Below are 14,750 nucleotides of genomic sequence, written 5' to 3'. Positions count from 1 at the left end.
CCAAATTTTTCTGAATTGTTTGAATGTTCTACACTTAGATTTTATTCAAGTATAGCTTGTGAACATTATTAAAGGAAATATTTTTTACAGAGCTTGAAACCAACTGGGTGAGATCATCATGGTGCTAATGAAACCACGAATATCTGCCTTTTTCCTACATAGGCAAGTTAGCGCCACATACAGAATATCTCCATTTGTCTGGCAAAGATTGCACCTACTAACCCCAGACCAGCTTTCACAACCACATATGCCATTGTCACAGATCAGGTGAGAGAGTGTGACTGGTTTACTGCCCTCAGCTTACAGCATGTGTCTTATTGACAGGTTTGTGGCTTTGCCCTTTGTTCTTTGTTTTAAACCATACCATACCATTTATCCATTTACAGTACACAGCTCTAGTATACTCACAGAGTTGTGACATCATCACCACAGTCGATTTTAGAATATCTTTATAACCCCCAAAAGACACCCCTTACCCATTAGCAATCATTCCTTATCCCCCTCCCCATCCTCTGTAAACCACAGGTCTATTTTCTGTCTCTATAGATTACCTATTCTGGAAGTTTCATATAAATGAAATCATAAAATATGTGACCTTTTGAATCTGGCTTCTTTCAGTTAACATAATGTTTTCAAGGGTCATCCATGCTGTAGCATGTGTCAGTATGTCATTCCTTTTTATTGCTGAGTAATATTCCCTTATGTGAATATACCACATTTTGTTTATTCATTCACCAATGATGAACTTTTGTGCTGTTCCCACTTTTTGGTTCTTGTTTATAATGCTGCTCTCCACCTTCACGCATAAGTTTTTGTATGGACCTATGCTTTCATTTCTCTTGGTAACACATCTAGGGGTGGAATTGCTGCATCATATGATAATTCTACTTTTAACATTTTGAGGAGCAGCCAGACTTTTCCAAAGAGGGTGTACCTATTTACATTCCCACTAGCAATGTATGAGGGTCCATATCCTTGCCAAAACTCGTTTTATCTGTCTTTTTGATCAGGGTCTTCCTAGTAAGGGAGAAGTAGTTCCCATATGTTCTTGTGTATTTGAGAATGACCACATGTATTAATTAGGTTTCTGCTACAATAGCATTTCATAATAAAAACAACCTCAAACTTCAGTGGTTTTAACCACAGGCATCTATTTCTCCCTCATGAGTTCGCACGTTGCCTGTGGCCCTATTGGGCTTGGCTGGGCATTGGTTCTGATCCATTTCATGAGTCCTTATCGTAGGACCAGGGAGTGCTCTTCTCATAAGGGAGCTGAGAATCTCAAACAGCAAACAGAAATACCTCATGGCCGAAAACTGGCACATGTCACTTCTGCTCTCAAACCACTGTTGAAAAAATTCATGTCACCAAACCCAGCTTCAGTGGAGCTGATAAGTAAACTTGGCTTGCAATGGCAAAGGGTATGAATGTATAATCTTATTAAGTATAGAGGTAAAAGGTGGGGAACAATAATCCAATCTACCTTACCACTCAACTCTCTATCTCCAGTTCTCTCCCCTTTCTTGTTTTCTAACATGGCTTAGCCATTATGTGTTATACGTTGCTGTCACTCAAAATTTAGTATGTCTCAAATCTCAGAAACCCTTTTCATTCCCCCAAATAACTCCTCCTCCCAACCTCTCCATCTAGGCAACAACACCCAAATTTGGAATTACTGGAAGCTCAAATAATTAAGAATTAGAGTGCCCTCGTCTCATCAGGCTTTCTTCTCTTTTATATCAAATGCTGCTAGCTTCTACCCAATATTTCATTTTCTCTTCTTTCTTAAAAAAAAACAAAACTGATTTTATTCAGAGTAGCAATGTGCCTTTTTCCCAGCCTCCCTCATTTTGTAGCTGAGGTTGATCCTGGGACGAAAATCTGCTGTGGATTTCTAGAAAACTTTGGTTTCATTGTCATTTTCTTCTTATTGCTGTTGTCTAGGACATGGATGTGAGACTAGAGGCGGAGTGGCCAAATTTTAGCCATGAGGGTGACCGTAGATGAAAGCCACATGCTAAGAATCAGGGTGCAGAATGGAAGAAGGAACATGGAACACTGATAACATCACGGAGTTCTGCCTTGCCTGGCCTGCCCACTTCTGGAATGTTTGTTATGTCATTCTCTTGTTGATCAAGCATCAGTGTCTCTATATGGACTACCAAATAATTTAGAAATGTTTAAAGTGGTAATTAAGATTTCCAAAATTCTCTCTAAACTTCTAATCTTTCATGTCATGCTTATTCCTTGTTCTTTCGACCAACCACCCACCCAGTTTCCATTTTTTGTCCTTCTCAGCCTTGCTTGTGCCCCACCTACCTGGAGGCCCATGCTGGTGGCTTAAGTCATCCAAGTTCCCTTGCTTGTTGGCTTCTTGTTCAGTTTGGCCGGGGGAGGCACTGACATAAGAAAGCAGAGAAGAAGGAGAAAGAGGTCAGGGTAATTCTTCCCGTCTATTCGCTGCTTTGGTGCCTCTTCTCTGGCAGTGGTCACGGGCCTCTGCGACCTCAGCTCCCACCAGATAGCCCTTCCCCCAGGGCTCCAATGCTCAGTAGGGTCTTAATGGTTTTTCCTTTGCTTCCTTTGCTTAACCCTTCAGTCCTAGGGTGGTAATGGCTCCCCAACATTGCTAGTGTCTGGGGGCCTCAACATTCCTTGTTCATTCCTATAACTCTGCCCAATCTCTATATGTGGTCCTTCCAGTCCAGTGCCTTCCCAAGAACCATCTGCAGTGAATTGTTTCCAGCTGGCCTCTGACTAATGCAGTAAAACCTCTCTTGGTATAAGTGCTTCAGTTTGCATTTCAGCAATATTTTCCATAATCTTCCCTTTGCTTGAAATCCCTTTCCTCCCATCTCTGTCTAGCTGTCCTTCCAGGCCCTCTCAAACACCACTGCACCCATGTAGCCTCCCTTAATTCCCATACCATGGAAATCTCTTCTTTCCTTGAACTCACTCAGCACATACTTGAAAGTGATTATCTTTTTTTCTGCTTTAAATTATAGTGATTTTTGTACATGTAACTCTGGCCAGTTTGTAAATTCTTTGAGGTCTGAACCTACACCTAGGTCTGATTGTTTTTGTTTTTCTCTCTCTCCTTAATGTTCCTCCTTGAACTCAGCCTCCCTCCCTCCCTGCAAAGCACCTGAAACAAAGCTTGATACCAAATGGGTGTTCTATCATTCATTTTTATTACTATTTATTACTACCTATTACTATTATAATAGATACTAGTTACTAATTTATTACAATGTACAGTTTACAAAAAATTATGGAGATGATGACACAGACTACAGTTTCCCTTAGGTGGTAATATAGTTGTTACATTTAAAATACACAATAATCATTCACCTATGATACATATATGACAGGGAATTTTATTTTTATTTTAAAGTTTTCTGATGATAAATCAGGTTTTCTCCCAATACTTTTCTTGGGTATCAAAGACAAAAATCATGAATGGGCAAATATTCATTGGTAATTGAGGTTTTTTAACATTATGAGTTGGAATCGGAGTTACAGAGTTATCTTCTAATCCAGTCTTTTAAAGCTGTGTCCTGGGAAGTGCCAGAGAGTCTTTCCAGGAGTGGGGTTATACTGAGAAGGCTTCAGTAGGCTTTCATTTGAAGAAGGATTCTGGTCTTCAAAAGGAGTGAAAACAATTTCTCTAATCTCACCTCCTACTCCAAATATTCCCACAATGTACTTTGTTTAGTCGCTAAGTCTCTGTGTATAAACATCTCCATAACTGGGAGTTCACTGACTATGCAATTAGATAATACAGTGTGGATTCAAACAACCCTAAATTTGGAAAGTTCTATCTTATATTTGGCTGAAATCTGATGACCCATCCTTCTTCTGCTTGAAGCAATAAAGAATCTAAAGTTACTTCCTCAAAATGGCAGTACTTTACAAGGGTGATCATCTTACCACAAGTCTTTCTTTAGGCTAAAAAACCCATTTCCTTCAAAAGGTCTTTGTATGACTTATATGGAATACCTACCTGGGTCACATGTTATTAGTCAAAATCGCTCTTAAAACACAGTGCCTAGAACTAAATATAATTTTCCTGATGTACATTGACAAGGGCAAAACATAGTGATATTATTATTTTCTCTATTCTGAGTATTTAAAAGCCAGTTTTAGGAACTCTCGGTTTCTGAACTGACATGTAAGGAGCTTATAAGTTGCTATTCTGTCCTAACAAGTAAGAAGCTGAACAAACTAAGAAAAAATTATTCTTAGATGCATAAGAGCAGTAAGATCACATGGCAATCACTACCTCAAAAACCGGAGGGACAGGTGAATACAGAGAATGACAACTTCCCAGAGCAGAAACCTCTGCAGAACCAGTACTGGGATAAGAAAACCTGAAATGTAGTTGATGAAGTGCTAAAGCAATAAGACAAGAAAAGAAAATTAAAGTATACAGATTGGGAAGGAAAAAATAAAACTGTTTTTGTTCATAGATGACGTGATTATGCAGAAAATCCAAAACAATTGACAAAAAAACTCCAGGAACTAATAAGTGACTAGGACAAGGTTGTAAAAACAAGGTTAATATATAAAAGTCATCTCTTTCTTATATACCAGTGAACAAGTGGGATTTGAAGTTAAAGCCATTTTACCGTTCATATTAGCACCCCCCAAAATGAAATACTTTGGTATAAATCTAATGAAATATGTACAAGATCTACATAAGGAAAACTACAAAACTCTTATGAAAGATATGAAAGAACTAAATAAATGGAGAGATATTCCATGTTCATGATTAGGAAGACTCAGTATAGTCAAGATGTTAGTTCTTTGTAACTTGATCTATAGATTCAGCACAATCCCTATCAAAATCTCAGCAAGTTATTTTGTGGACTTCAACAAGCTGATTCTGAAGTTTATATGGAGAGTCAAAAGATGTAGAGTAGCCAACTTAGTATTGAAGGAGGACTCAAAGTCAGAGGACTGACACTATTCTACTTCAAGATTACTGTGAAGTTACAGTTATCAAGACAGTATGGTATTCACAAAAGAAAAGACAAGTAGATCAATGGAACAGAATAGAGAGCACAGAAATAGATCCACACAAATATAAGCAACTGATCTTTGACAAAGGAGCAAAGAAAATACAATGGATCTAAAAAACAAAACAAATAAACCAAACCAAACAAAAACAGACTTACAGATACAGAGAACAGATGGGTGGTTGCCAGAAGAGAGGAGGTGGGGGATGCAAAATAGCTGAAGGGGATTAAGAAGTACAAACCTTCACTTATAAAATAAATAAGCCGTGGGGATGTAATATACAGCATATGGAATATGGTCAGTAACATTATAATAACTTTGTATGGGGACAGCTGTTTACTAGAGTTATCGTGGTGATCATTTCATAATGTATGCAAGTGTCAAATGACTGTGTAGTACGCCTGAAACTGATATAATATTGTACGTCAACTATATTTCAATTTAAAAAAAGAAGTACAATGGAGCAAAGACAGTCCTTTCCAATAAATGGTGTTGGAACAACTGGACATCCAAATGGAGAAACCTCTCAGTTGAGTCAGTTCCCCCCCTTTTTTTTTTTTTTTGGTGCGGTACATGGGCCTCTCACTGTTGTGGTCTCTCCCGTTGTGGAGCACAGGCTCCGGACGCGCAGGCTCAGTGGCCATGGCTCACGGGCCCAGCCGCTCCGCGGCATGTGGGATCCTCCCGGACCGGGTCACAAACCCGCGTCCCCTGCATCGGCAGGTGGACTCTCAACCACTGCGCCACCAGGGAAGCCCCGAGTCAGTCCCCTTTAAAGAGCTTTCCCAGAAATACTTCTGAAGACTTCTGCTTATATTTCATTGAGCACCACAATCTAGAAGGGAGGCTGGGAAATGTAGTTTCATGGTTGGGCATGTTGCCATACCCAACACTGTAGGTGTTCTTTTACAAATTAGAAGGGCAGAATGAACATTAGGTGGGAAACTAGCAATTCTTAGTCTGATATGTAATCCAAGGAATTGTTTTTAAATCACTTTTTCCACCCTATACTGGTATAGCTGATTTTTCCTCCTTTTGAAACCAATTCCCCCCATGAATACTTCATATTCATCATCTCAAATTATAGTATGGGCCTTTGAGATCTTTTTCAATCTTAAATTTGGGCATCAACAGAGTTAGTTATCCCTTCTACCTTTAGGATATCTGAAAATCTGTAAATTATGCCAGGATGCTGATAGAAAAGGCTACCTTGGAAGTTGATGTCAGCACAAAGGAATGCACAACATCCAAGCCATATTTCTTCATCTTTTCACAAGGATGTCATAAAGATTTTTATCAAGTGCTTACTTAATTCCAAGTATTCTATTTTAATATATATATACAGTAGAATACAGTGAAGCCATTAGAAGTGGTCTTGTAGAACATTCATTGACATGAAAAAAATTCTTGATATATTATTTACATAAAAAATAGGTTATGAAACAGAATGTGTAGCATGAACCTATAGTAGTTCATTTAAAGTCTAGAAGGATTCAAATGTTACAGGGTTATCTATGAGTTGTGGGATAACTAGCAATTCTTTTTCTTTGCTTTTCTGTCACCTCCATTTTCTAATATAATAAATATAACTGATCCAGAAAAGAAATAGATCCTTCTAGATACATTGTAGAAAATGGATTTTTAAAATATAAGACTGACCGTCAGGAGACCAGAAGAAAAGACATTGGAGTTGTCCAAATGAGAAATGGAGAAAGTTCTAGCTAGGGCAGCGACAGTGGAAGTAGAGAGTAGACAGATTGAAGGAACATTTAGAAGGCAGAACTGGAGGGACTTGGTGATCGTTTAATGTGCAAAGAGGAGGGTTTAAAGTGAGTGCCAGCTAACAGTGATTTCTAGCTAAGAAAATCTAGCTAAAAAAAATAATAAAGTTATTAATTGGTAAATAAAAAAGAAATTAGCTTTAGGGGAAAAATCATGGGCCAGTTTCTATAACAAACCACCTCAAAATTTAGTGGCTTAAGAATAAAAACATTGGGGCTTCCCTGGTGGTGCAGTGGTTGAGAGTCCGCCTGCCGATGCAGGGGACACGGGTTCGAGCCCTGGTCTGGGAAGATCCCACATGCCACGGAGCAGCTGGCCCCGTGAGCCACAATTACTGAGCCTGCGCGTCTGGAGCCTGTGCTCCGCAACAAGAGAGGCCGCGATGGTGAGAGGCCCGCGCACCGCGATGAGGAGTGGCCCCCACTAGCCACAACTAGAGAAAGCCCTCGCACAGAAACGAAGACCCAACACAGCCATAAATAAATGAATAAAAAATTTTAAAAAAAGAATAAAAACATTTATTTGATACTAATAAAATGCAATTGGGGCAGTGCTCAGCAGGGGTCTCTCCTTTCTGAGCAGCTTTACATTAGTGTGGGGTGGCTTAGAGGCACGGGTTGGGGGGGCCTAGAATTATCTGAATGTGTGACCTCTCCCCATGTCTCTCCAGTATGGTGGCTTCAGGAATTCCAAGGTACTGAGAAGAGACAGAGAAAGAGGTAGAGACAGAGATGGAGTGGGGGTGGAGAGAGGGAAAGAGGAAAGGATGGAAAGCAACACAGATGATGTGTTTCCATGCTGGACATTACTTCACTGCCAGCCCAAAAAGATACAGCAGGTGGGTGGCTTGGTAGGTGTAGTGCAAACACTTAGGACATACAGAAAAACTGTATGAGTAATTGTGTTTTTGAAGCAATCCATGGAATGGAGGAAGGGAAGTTTACCAGACCTGATCCCTCTTGTATCAGTTTTTTATTGCTGCACAACAAATTACCACAAACTTAATGACTTAACAGACCATTAAAATACCCACATACTTAGCTCACAGTTTTGTAGGTCAGAAGGCAGGTATAGCTGGGTTATCTGCTTGGGGGCATCACAAGGATGGAATCAAGGTGTTGGCCTGGCTGAGTTCTCAATGGAGGCTCTGGGGAAGGTTCACTTCCAAGCTCATTCTTGTTGGCAGAATTCAGCTCCTTGTGGTTTTACAAAGGAGGTCCCTGTTTCCTGGCTGGCTGTTAGCCTGAGGCTGCCTTTAGCTCTTAGAGGCTCCCCACATCCCTTGCCATGTGTCCTCTCCATCTCTGAACAGACAATGGACAGTCAAATCATTCTTGAGCTCCAAATCTCTAACTTCCTCTCCTAAAATCAGCTAGAGAACATGCTCTGCTTTAAAAGCACACATATGATGAGGTCATGCTCATCAGGATAATTTCCTTATCTTAAGGTCAACTGTACCATCTAACAGAATCTAATCTCGGGAGTAAAATCCATCAAATTATATTCCCAGGGATTATGCACAGCACGTACACCAGGAGGGCAACCATTCCTATATCTGACTTTAAAGCTGCTGGGTTGTATACCTAGACCAAGATTGTTGGGGGCTGACAGTATAATGTCAACAGATGAGACATGGAAATGAAACTATGCCACTTCTGTTCCACTTCCATGACTTTTGTCAAAAAGAATGTTCTGTGAATCCTAGTGCTTTTAGGTATTCAATAAATGTTTGTTGAGGACACTATGTATTAGATGGAAGAGGATCAATGTTTGTAAGGGTAAATGAAAGGCTTAACATAACAGGTAAATAGGTTTTAAATGAGCACCTAGCTGTTTCCAAAGAGATTCTCTCCAGTTCTGAATGAATTACAATCCTGAGTCCTGAGAGAATAATAGTTGCAATTACTGCAAAACCAATTCAACATATGTTTGTAGAGTGAATGAGGGGACAAATTTATTTTGTTTGGTGACCCTTTGTCTATGGGACTAGAAGCCCAGTCCAAAACCGCCACCCCGCCCTCCCCCACCAAAATATTAACTTGGCACTGTATATTCTTTCTTGGTGATTCCGTAGGGAAACTCCTAGAGATTATCATTCCTGCATTTCATTAAATACTAAGCATCTTTTAAAAAACAAAATCACTAAAACTGTGAGTTTGAGCAGTACAAATGAGTTCATGTTAAAATACTGGAAATATTTTTCAGAAATATGTGTTTGCCTTGTGCTATACTGAGCTTCTATATGCTGAACATATATGTGTGTGTGTGTGTGTGTGTGTGTGTGTGCTATTTCTGTTCAATAAACATTAGTTATATTTTTTCTGTGACCCTATATAGATTCACTTCCAAAGTATCTGGTTTTAATAAATCTCTGTTTAATTATCCATGATTAATTCAATCAGTTATAATTGAGAAATTCCTTTAATCATTCTTTAACTCATGAATATATTAAAGGTTAAATATGATAAAGTACAATGTGAGAACCCCAATATTTTCATCACAGATGCATTTTCTTTTAATCAAAATAATTTTGAAGTTATTTTAATATATGTAATGCTTTTCTCATCCTGTGGTACATTTGTAAAATAGTAACTTATTAAGAGTAACAGTTGGGCTTCCCTGGTGGCAGAGTGGTTGAGAGTCCGCTTGCCGGTGCAGGGGACACGGGTTCGTGCCCCGGTCCGTGAAGATCCCACATGCCGCGGAGCGGCTGGGCCCATGAGCCATGGCCTCTGAGCCTGCGCGTCCGGAGCCTGTGCTCCTCAACGGGAGAGGCCACAACAGTGAGAGGCCCGCGTACAGAAAAAAAAAAAAAAAAAGAGTAACAGTCATAGAAGTAAATTAGTAAGTACCGAAAGTCTATTATGAACTGAACACTACCCGCACACAACTGGTGCAAAAAAGAGGTGTCAGAAATACTACCTGCTTCCATGGAATTTACATACAAACAGGACACAATCAGAGAGCAAGATATACATTTTTAAAAGTCTATTAGAACTGGAAGAACTCAGAGATTATAGTGATCTTTCAGTTGAGAAATGAGGACAGAAAACATATAGAAACTAGAAAAAAAATAAATATAGTTTCCAGGAATGAAAATATATAAAACTGATATAGACAAAACGTGCTGCAATATTTGTTTCCTATCCTTCTGGTTATAAATTCAAAAAGGGTCAAAGAGTCTGACAGCAAAGTGACAGTACTCTGAAAACAAGTGGCTCTCACCCCCATTTTCTTCTGTGCTGTTCTTCCAGTCAAGGATGAATGCAAAAATAAAATTCTGAAATCCCTTCCTTGCCGGCCTCTGTATAATTTAGAAAAATCCGAGGATATAAGGTACCCCAATTTCTAATTGGCTGGCTGAAATCTTCGGTGATTTTTCCTACATTCACCCTCAGAATTTTATCTCTAGTCCTTGCAAAAACAAGCAAACAAAAACAAACGAGAAGCCCATTTTGTATGTGTATGTAGAATGTGCACACCACTGTGCGAATGTGATCACATTAAAGCATGTGCAAACTTGGCAGTTAGGAAACATCCCTGCAATCTTCAGTACGTGAAATTTCAATCTCTTTGATGAAGATACCATCTTTCAGCCAAGTCCTGGCAGAAAACCTTTGGTTCCTGTGAGACCCCTCCCTCCCCAGTCAGCGCAGGTCTCCATCCGGAGGGATGGGGGCTCTCCTTCTCCATCACTGTTAGGCTTTCCCAGACCCAGGAGAAACCCTGGGTTTCTGCAGGGCACTCAACGCGCAGCTAAGTGTCCCAGCTCTGCAAAGGGCAACTGGAAATGGATTTAAAATGGCAACGCGGACCAATCAGCGCTGCCGCGCCTGAGGCGGACGTTTACACGCGCCTCCTCCCTCCACAGGCACAGAGGAACCTGGCGGTGCCGAACTCCCTTACTTAGGGCTGTAAAGTAGGCGGTTTTTATTCCACGGTGGTCTGTATTTGGGGGAAAGAAAAAAATTCTTCCTCGGGTGAAAGTTTTTATTTTGGAATTGGTCCAAAATAATTTTGGGTGTGATGTGTGAAAATCTCAACCTAATTTTTTCAGAGCTTTTTGTTATTCAAGGATGAAAAGAGGTACATTTTAAAATGTACTCCACCTTTTTAAAACGGACTGTGGTCGTTATGGTGTTCACATAACTCAGAAACAGTCCAGGCTATAAAATTAGGACTTGGCAGAAAGGGAGTTCCTAGGGAGAAGGTTAAATCGAGGTAAATTGAAGGGAGAGTTGGACAGTTGGCTCAACTGTGGAGTTAGGAAGCTATGGGGTCCCCGCGTTGGGCAACCCCTCTACCCTGCGAGCGTTGGAACCCGGGTGCATAGCGCCAGCCAAGGGGAGACTTCGCGTCGCCTCCAGTTTTTCCCGGAGAAAAAAAGCTCAGGAAAGAGGCTGGCGCGCTCCGTGTGCCTGTGTGCACATTGTTTGCACGTGTGCCTGTGTCTGTGAAAGTGCATGTGTTTCTGCGTGCATGTGTGCATGTAAGTGCAAGCGTGTTTGTTTACATGTGTGTTTATGCCTGCATGTGCTGTGGGAGTGTGCACGTGTGTCTAAGTGCACGTGTGTGTGTGGATCTGCGAGCATGTCTGTGTGTGAGTGTGTGTGTGCGCGTGTGTGTGTGTGTGCGCGCGCGCGCGCGCGACGGGTCGTGCGATCTGCGAGGAAGGCATTCCGACGCAGAACAGGGCGGCGGGGGCCTGCTCCTACTCCTCTTCAGTCGATCCCCACTCCTAGGAAACGAGAACTCTGCCGCGCGTGCAGCCAGACGCTTCCTGCAGAGTGTTGGCTCCGCATCGTGGAGGTGCAGGTAAAGGCCAAGCCCGTAAACGCGGCTCCGGGGGCAACCACATTTCCGCGCCTTCCTAGGACAGCCGGCCAGGGGCGACCTCGGGCGGCGGGTGGGGCGAGGCCGGCGGCGAGCCGGCCCGGCATCCCCGGCCTGTCCCTTTAACCCCGCCGCCGGGCGAGAGCACGTGAGCGGGGCTCCGGGTGGCACCCGGGCGCCGCCGCCGCGGAGGCAGTTGTATTTCGAACGCTGCCTCTGGCCCACGGCCAGGCGCCTTGGCTCGGCGGTCCGCCTGGCCTCCCTCCTCCTCATACTTTTCCTAGGGCGCAGCCCCCTCCCCTTTATCCGCCTACGATTAGAGGTGGGCACTCCCCCCCCATCCCGCCGCCCCCTCCCCAAGCGCGCGCGCGCACACACACACATACACACACACATACACACACATACACACATACACACTCTCATCCCGCTTGAATCCTGGGGCAGGAACTCAGAAAACTTCCAGCCCGGGCAGCGCGCGCTTGGTGCAGGACGCAAGAGCAATCAGCCCGTCCCCCTCCGACTCCCCGGTGCCGCTGCCGCCCGCTCCCGCCACCCGAGGAGGCGCGGTGCCACCCACCGCTCCGTCCCCTGCCCGCGCTCAGTGCCCGACCCGATCCCGGCAGAATCTCCCCATCCTCCCTCTGCTTTCCGACTGCCCAAGGCGCTATTTGTTTTCTCTCTCTTTCTCTTTCTTGCTCTGCGAGCGCGGAGCGAGGGGGAAGAGGAGGAGGAATTCTTTCCCCGCCTAACGTTTCAAGGGACACAATTCACTCCAAGTCTCTTCCCTTTCCAAGCCGCTTCCGAAGTGCTCCCGGTGACCGCAACTTCTGATCCCAAACTGAGAGGGGAGCCTCCCAACTTGAAACCTTCTTTTCCTTCTCCTTCGCTCTCCGCCTCCTCTCGCTACCTCCACCGTCACCTCCACCTCCGGCACCCACCCACCCTGCCGCCGCCACCAGCAGCGCCTCCTTCTCTCCTCCTCCTCCCCTCTTCTCTCTTGTTGGCAGCCGCTGGACGTCCGGTGTTGATGGTGGCAGCGGCGGCAGCCTAAGCAGCAGCAGCCCTCGCCGCACGCCAGCTCTCGCCCACCCCGCCTCGTTCTCCAGCCCTACCTCGCAGTCTCCCGAAAGGTGCTGGGCAGATTCGGGGCGGCAGAGGCGAAGCGGCTGCAGCGGCGGTAGGAGCGGCGGCGGCAGCGGTAGCGGCGGCGGGAGGCAGGATGAGCGCACGCGGTGAAGGCGCCGGGCAGCCGTCCACTTCAGCCCAGGGACAACCTGCCGCCCCGGCGCCTCAGAAGAGAGGACGCGGCCGACCCAGGAAGCAGCAGCAAGTCAGTACGCGGGCGGGGTGCGGGCAGCAGCCCACCTCCGCTCCTTCCGCGAGGGCCCCGCGACCCGCGGCCACCCGAGCGCGGGTATCCAGCCGCCGCGCCCGCCGCACGCCGCCGCGGGGGCGAGCCACGGAGTCCCGGCGCGAGTGCGCGGCGGAGCCCCGGGCGCCCGCGCCCCTCTGGGCCGGGAGGTGGGAGCCACGGCGGGCGGGCTGCCGGGTGCGGGCTGGAGGCGGGGTCGGGCGAAGCGCGTCTTCGGACTTTCGCTATTGTGCCCGGCCCGAGTGGCGCGGTGTCTCCTGGTGACGGGAAGCGGCCGGGTCCGACAAGCCGGGGCTCGCCAGGCACTTTCCGAGCCGCTTTGCAGTGGCCCGGGGGTTAGGGGTACTCTGGCGGGTCAGGGTTGGAGGGGCTGAAGCCTCGGGGGCCGTAGGCTCTTTCTCCCGCCAACCGGGGCTGCTCGCTGGCCGGGTACTGGCGCGCCGCAGCCGCCCCCTTGGCGCCCTCCCCAAGTTCTCGGTGGCCTGAGACTCGCGCCCTCCCGACAAAGAACTCGTGGGCCCGCCCGGTTCTCTTAGGGCTCTTTAAATGCGGCGCGGCGGCCGCTGCTGAGGTGTCCCAGGAAAGGGGCTGGCTACAGGAGACCCTGGGTCCCCACGGGACAGGATTAAGTAGTTCAGCCAAGGGCGCGGTGGCAAGCAGTGTCCGAGAGGGTGCACGGTAGCTAGGGTCACTTCCTCGCCAGGCGCCCAGTCCCCCTTTTGCCTTGGGTCCCGCGCCTCAGAGCTGCAGACCTGAAACGTCCTTCTCCAGAGCGAGTGGCTGGGGGTTGGGAGGGGGACGATCGAGGGGCGCCCGGGACCCCGCGGAGTGGAGGGTTTTGTCTGCGGATGCAACCAATTAAGCGTGTAGCCTGCGCTTGCGGAGCTGCGCGCAGCGCCCGGGGTGGAGGGGTTTTGTTCGCAGCAATTTCCAAGCCTCCGCGGGCAAGGATGGAGCGGGACTTGTCTATTGAGAACATTTAAACTCCGCTTCCGTGGGGTTTAAAGCTACTTCTTCGTTCTTTAGCCTTAAAGCGCTTCCTTCATGGCAAATAGGCCTATTAGAAAATAATCCTAGAGTCCCAAAGCTGCCCGAGAGCAAGGTGGGGAAGGCGAACAATGTTTGCCTGCCAGTGCGTTTTAGAAAAACTGCTGTACCTTTTTGAAATCATCAAAGGAAACAAGCCAATCTAGAGGCCCCTGAGTTTTCCCGCTCTGCCCGGGCGACACTTTACATCGCGTTAGGATCCTGTTTTACACCTCCCAGGAAGTCACTGCCCTTCCCCCCGCTCTTGTTTCCCACACGCCACCCGGCTCACTCTAACTCTACTAATTGCCCCCCACCTCCAAAAAATAATCCAAAAGAAATTGCAGTGGGGTCTGGAGGTGATTGGAGGTTTTACCTTTGAGTTAAGGCAGAGTTCACAAAGAAAGAAAAATGTGTCTCCTATGTGTTTGCTCCGGATGTGCCCACTGGAGCTAGTGGTCCCACAGAAGCTTGCAGGAAACCTTCCTCAGAATCTCTAAATAGGATGCGAATTTTCATTGAAGACTTCTATGCATTTTAAGCTAATTCTCATTTAATAACCGAATCTGAATGAGATGTAAATTGATGATTCACTGGATAAATATTTAGGATCTGGAATATTAATCATCGCATTCTCTTAACCACTCGAGTATTTACTACTTGGCATAGAAGCCGTTTAAAGTTTTGCTAAACCTGTTGATAGTTTCAATTTCTC

At 45.5% G+C, this 14,750-nt stretch overlaps 1 protein-coding gene across 4 annotated transcripts in view; it reads left to right on the top strand.

Annotated features, from left to right (window-relative positions):
• The first annotated feature begins 12,855 nt into the window (after positions 1-12,855).
• HMGA2 (high mobility group AT-hook 2) overlaps positions 12,856-14,750 on the top strand; it is a 137,311-nt gene continuing 135,416 nt past the window's right edge. For all 4 annotated transcript variants that reach the window (XM_081249007.1, XM_081249005.1, XM_081249008.1 and 1 more), the window contains exon 1: positions 12,856-12,967. In XM_081249007.1, the coding sequence (XP_081105133.1) occupies positions 12,857-12,967 (111 nt within the window). In that variant the 5' untranslated portion in view covers position 12,856. The remainder of the gene's footprint in view (positions 12,968-14,750) is intronic.

This window comes from Mesoplodon bidens, assembly GCF_964165515.1.
Source record: "Mesoplodon bidens genome assembly, chromosome: 11".
NCBI classification, from domain to species: domain Eukaryota; kingdom Metazoa; phylum Chordata; class Mammalia; order Artiodactyla; family Ziphiidae; genus Mesoplodon; species Mesoplodon bidens.
This window is presented reverse-complemented; position numbering and strand designations above follow the sequence as displayed.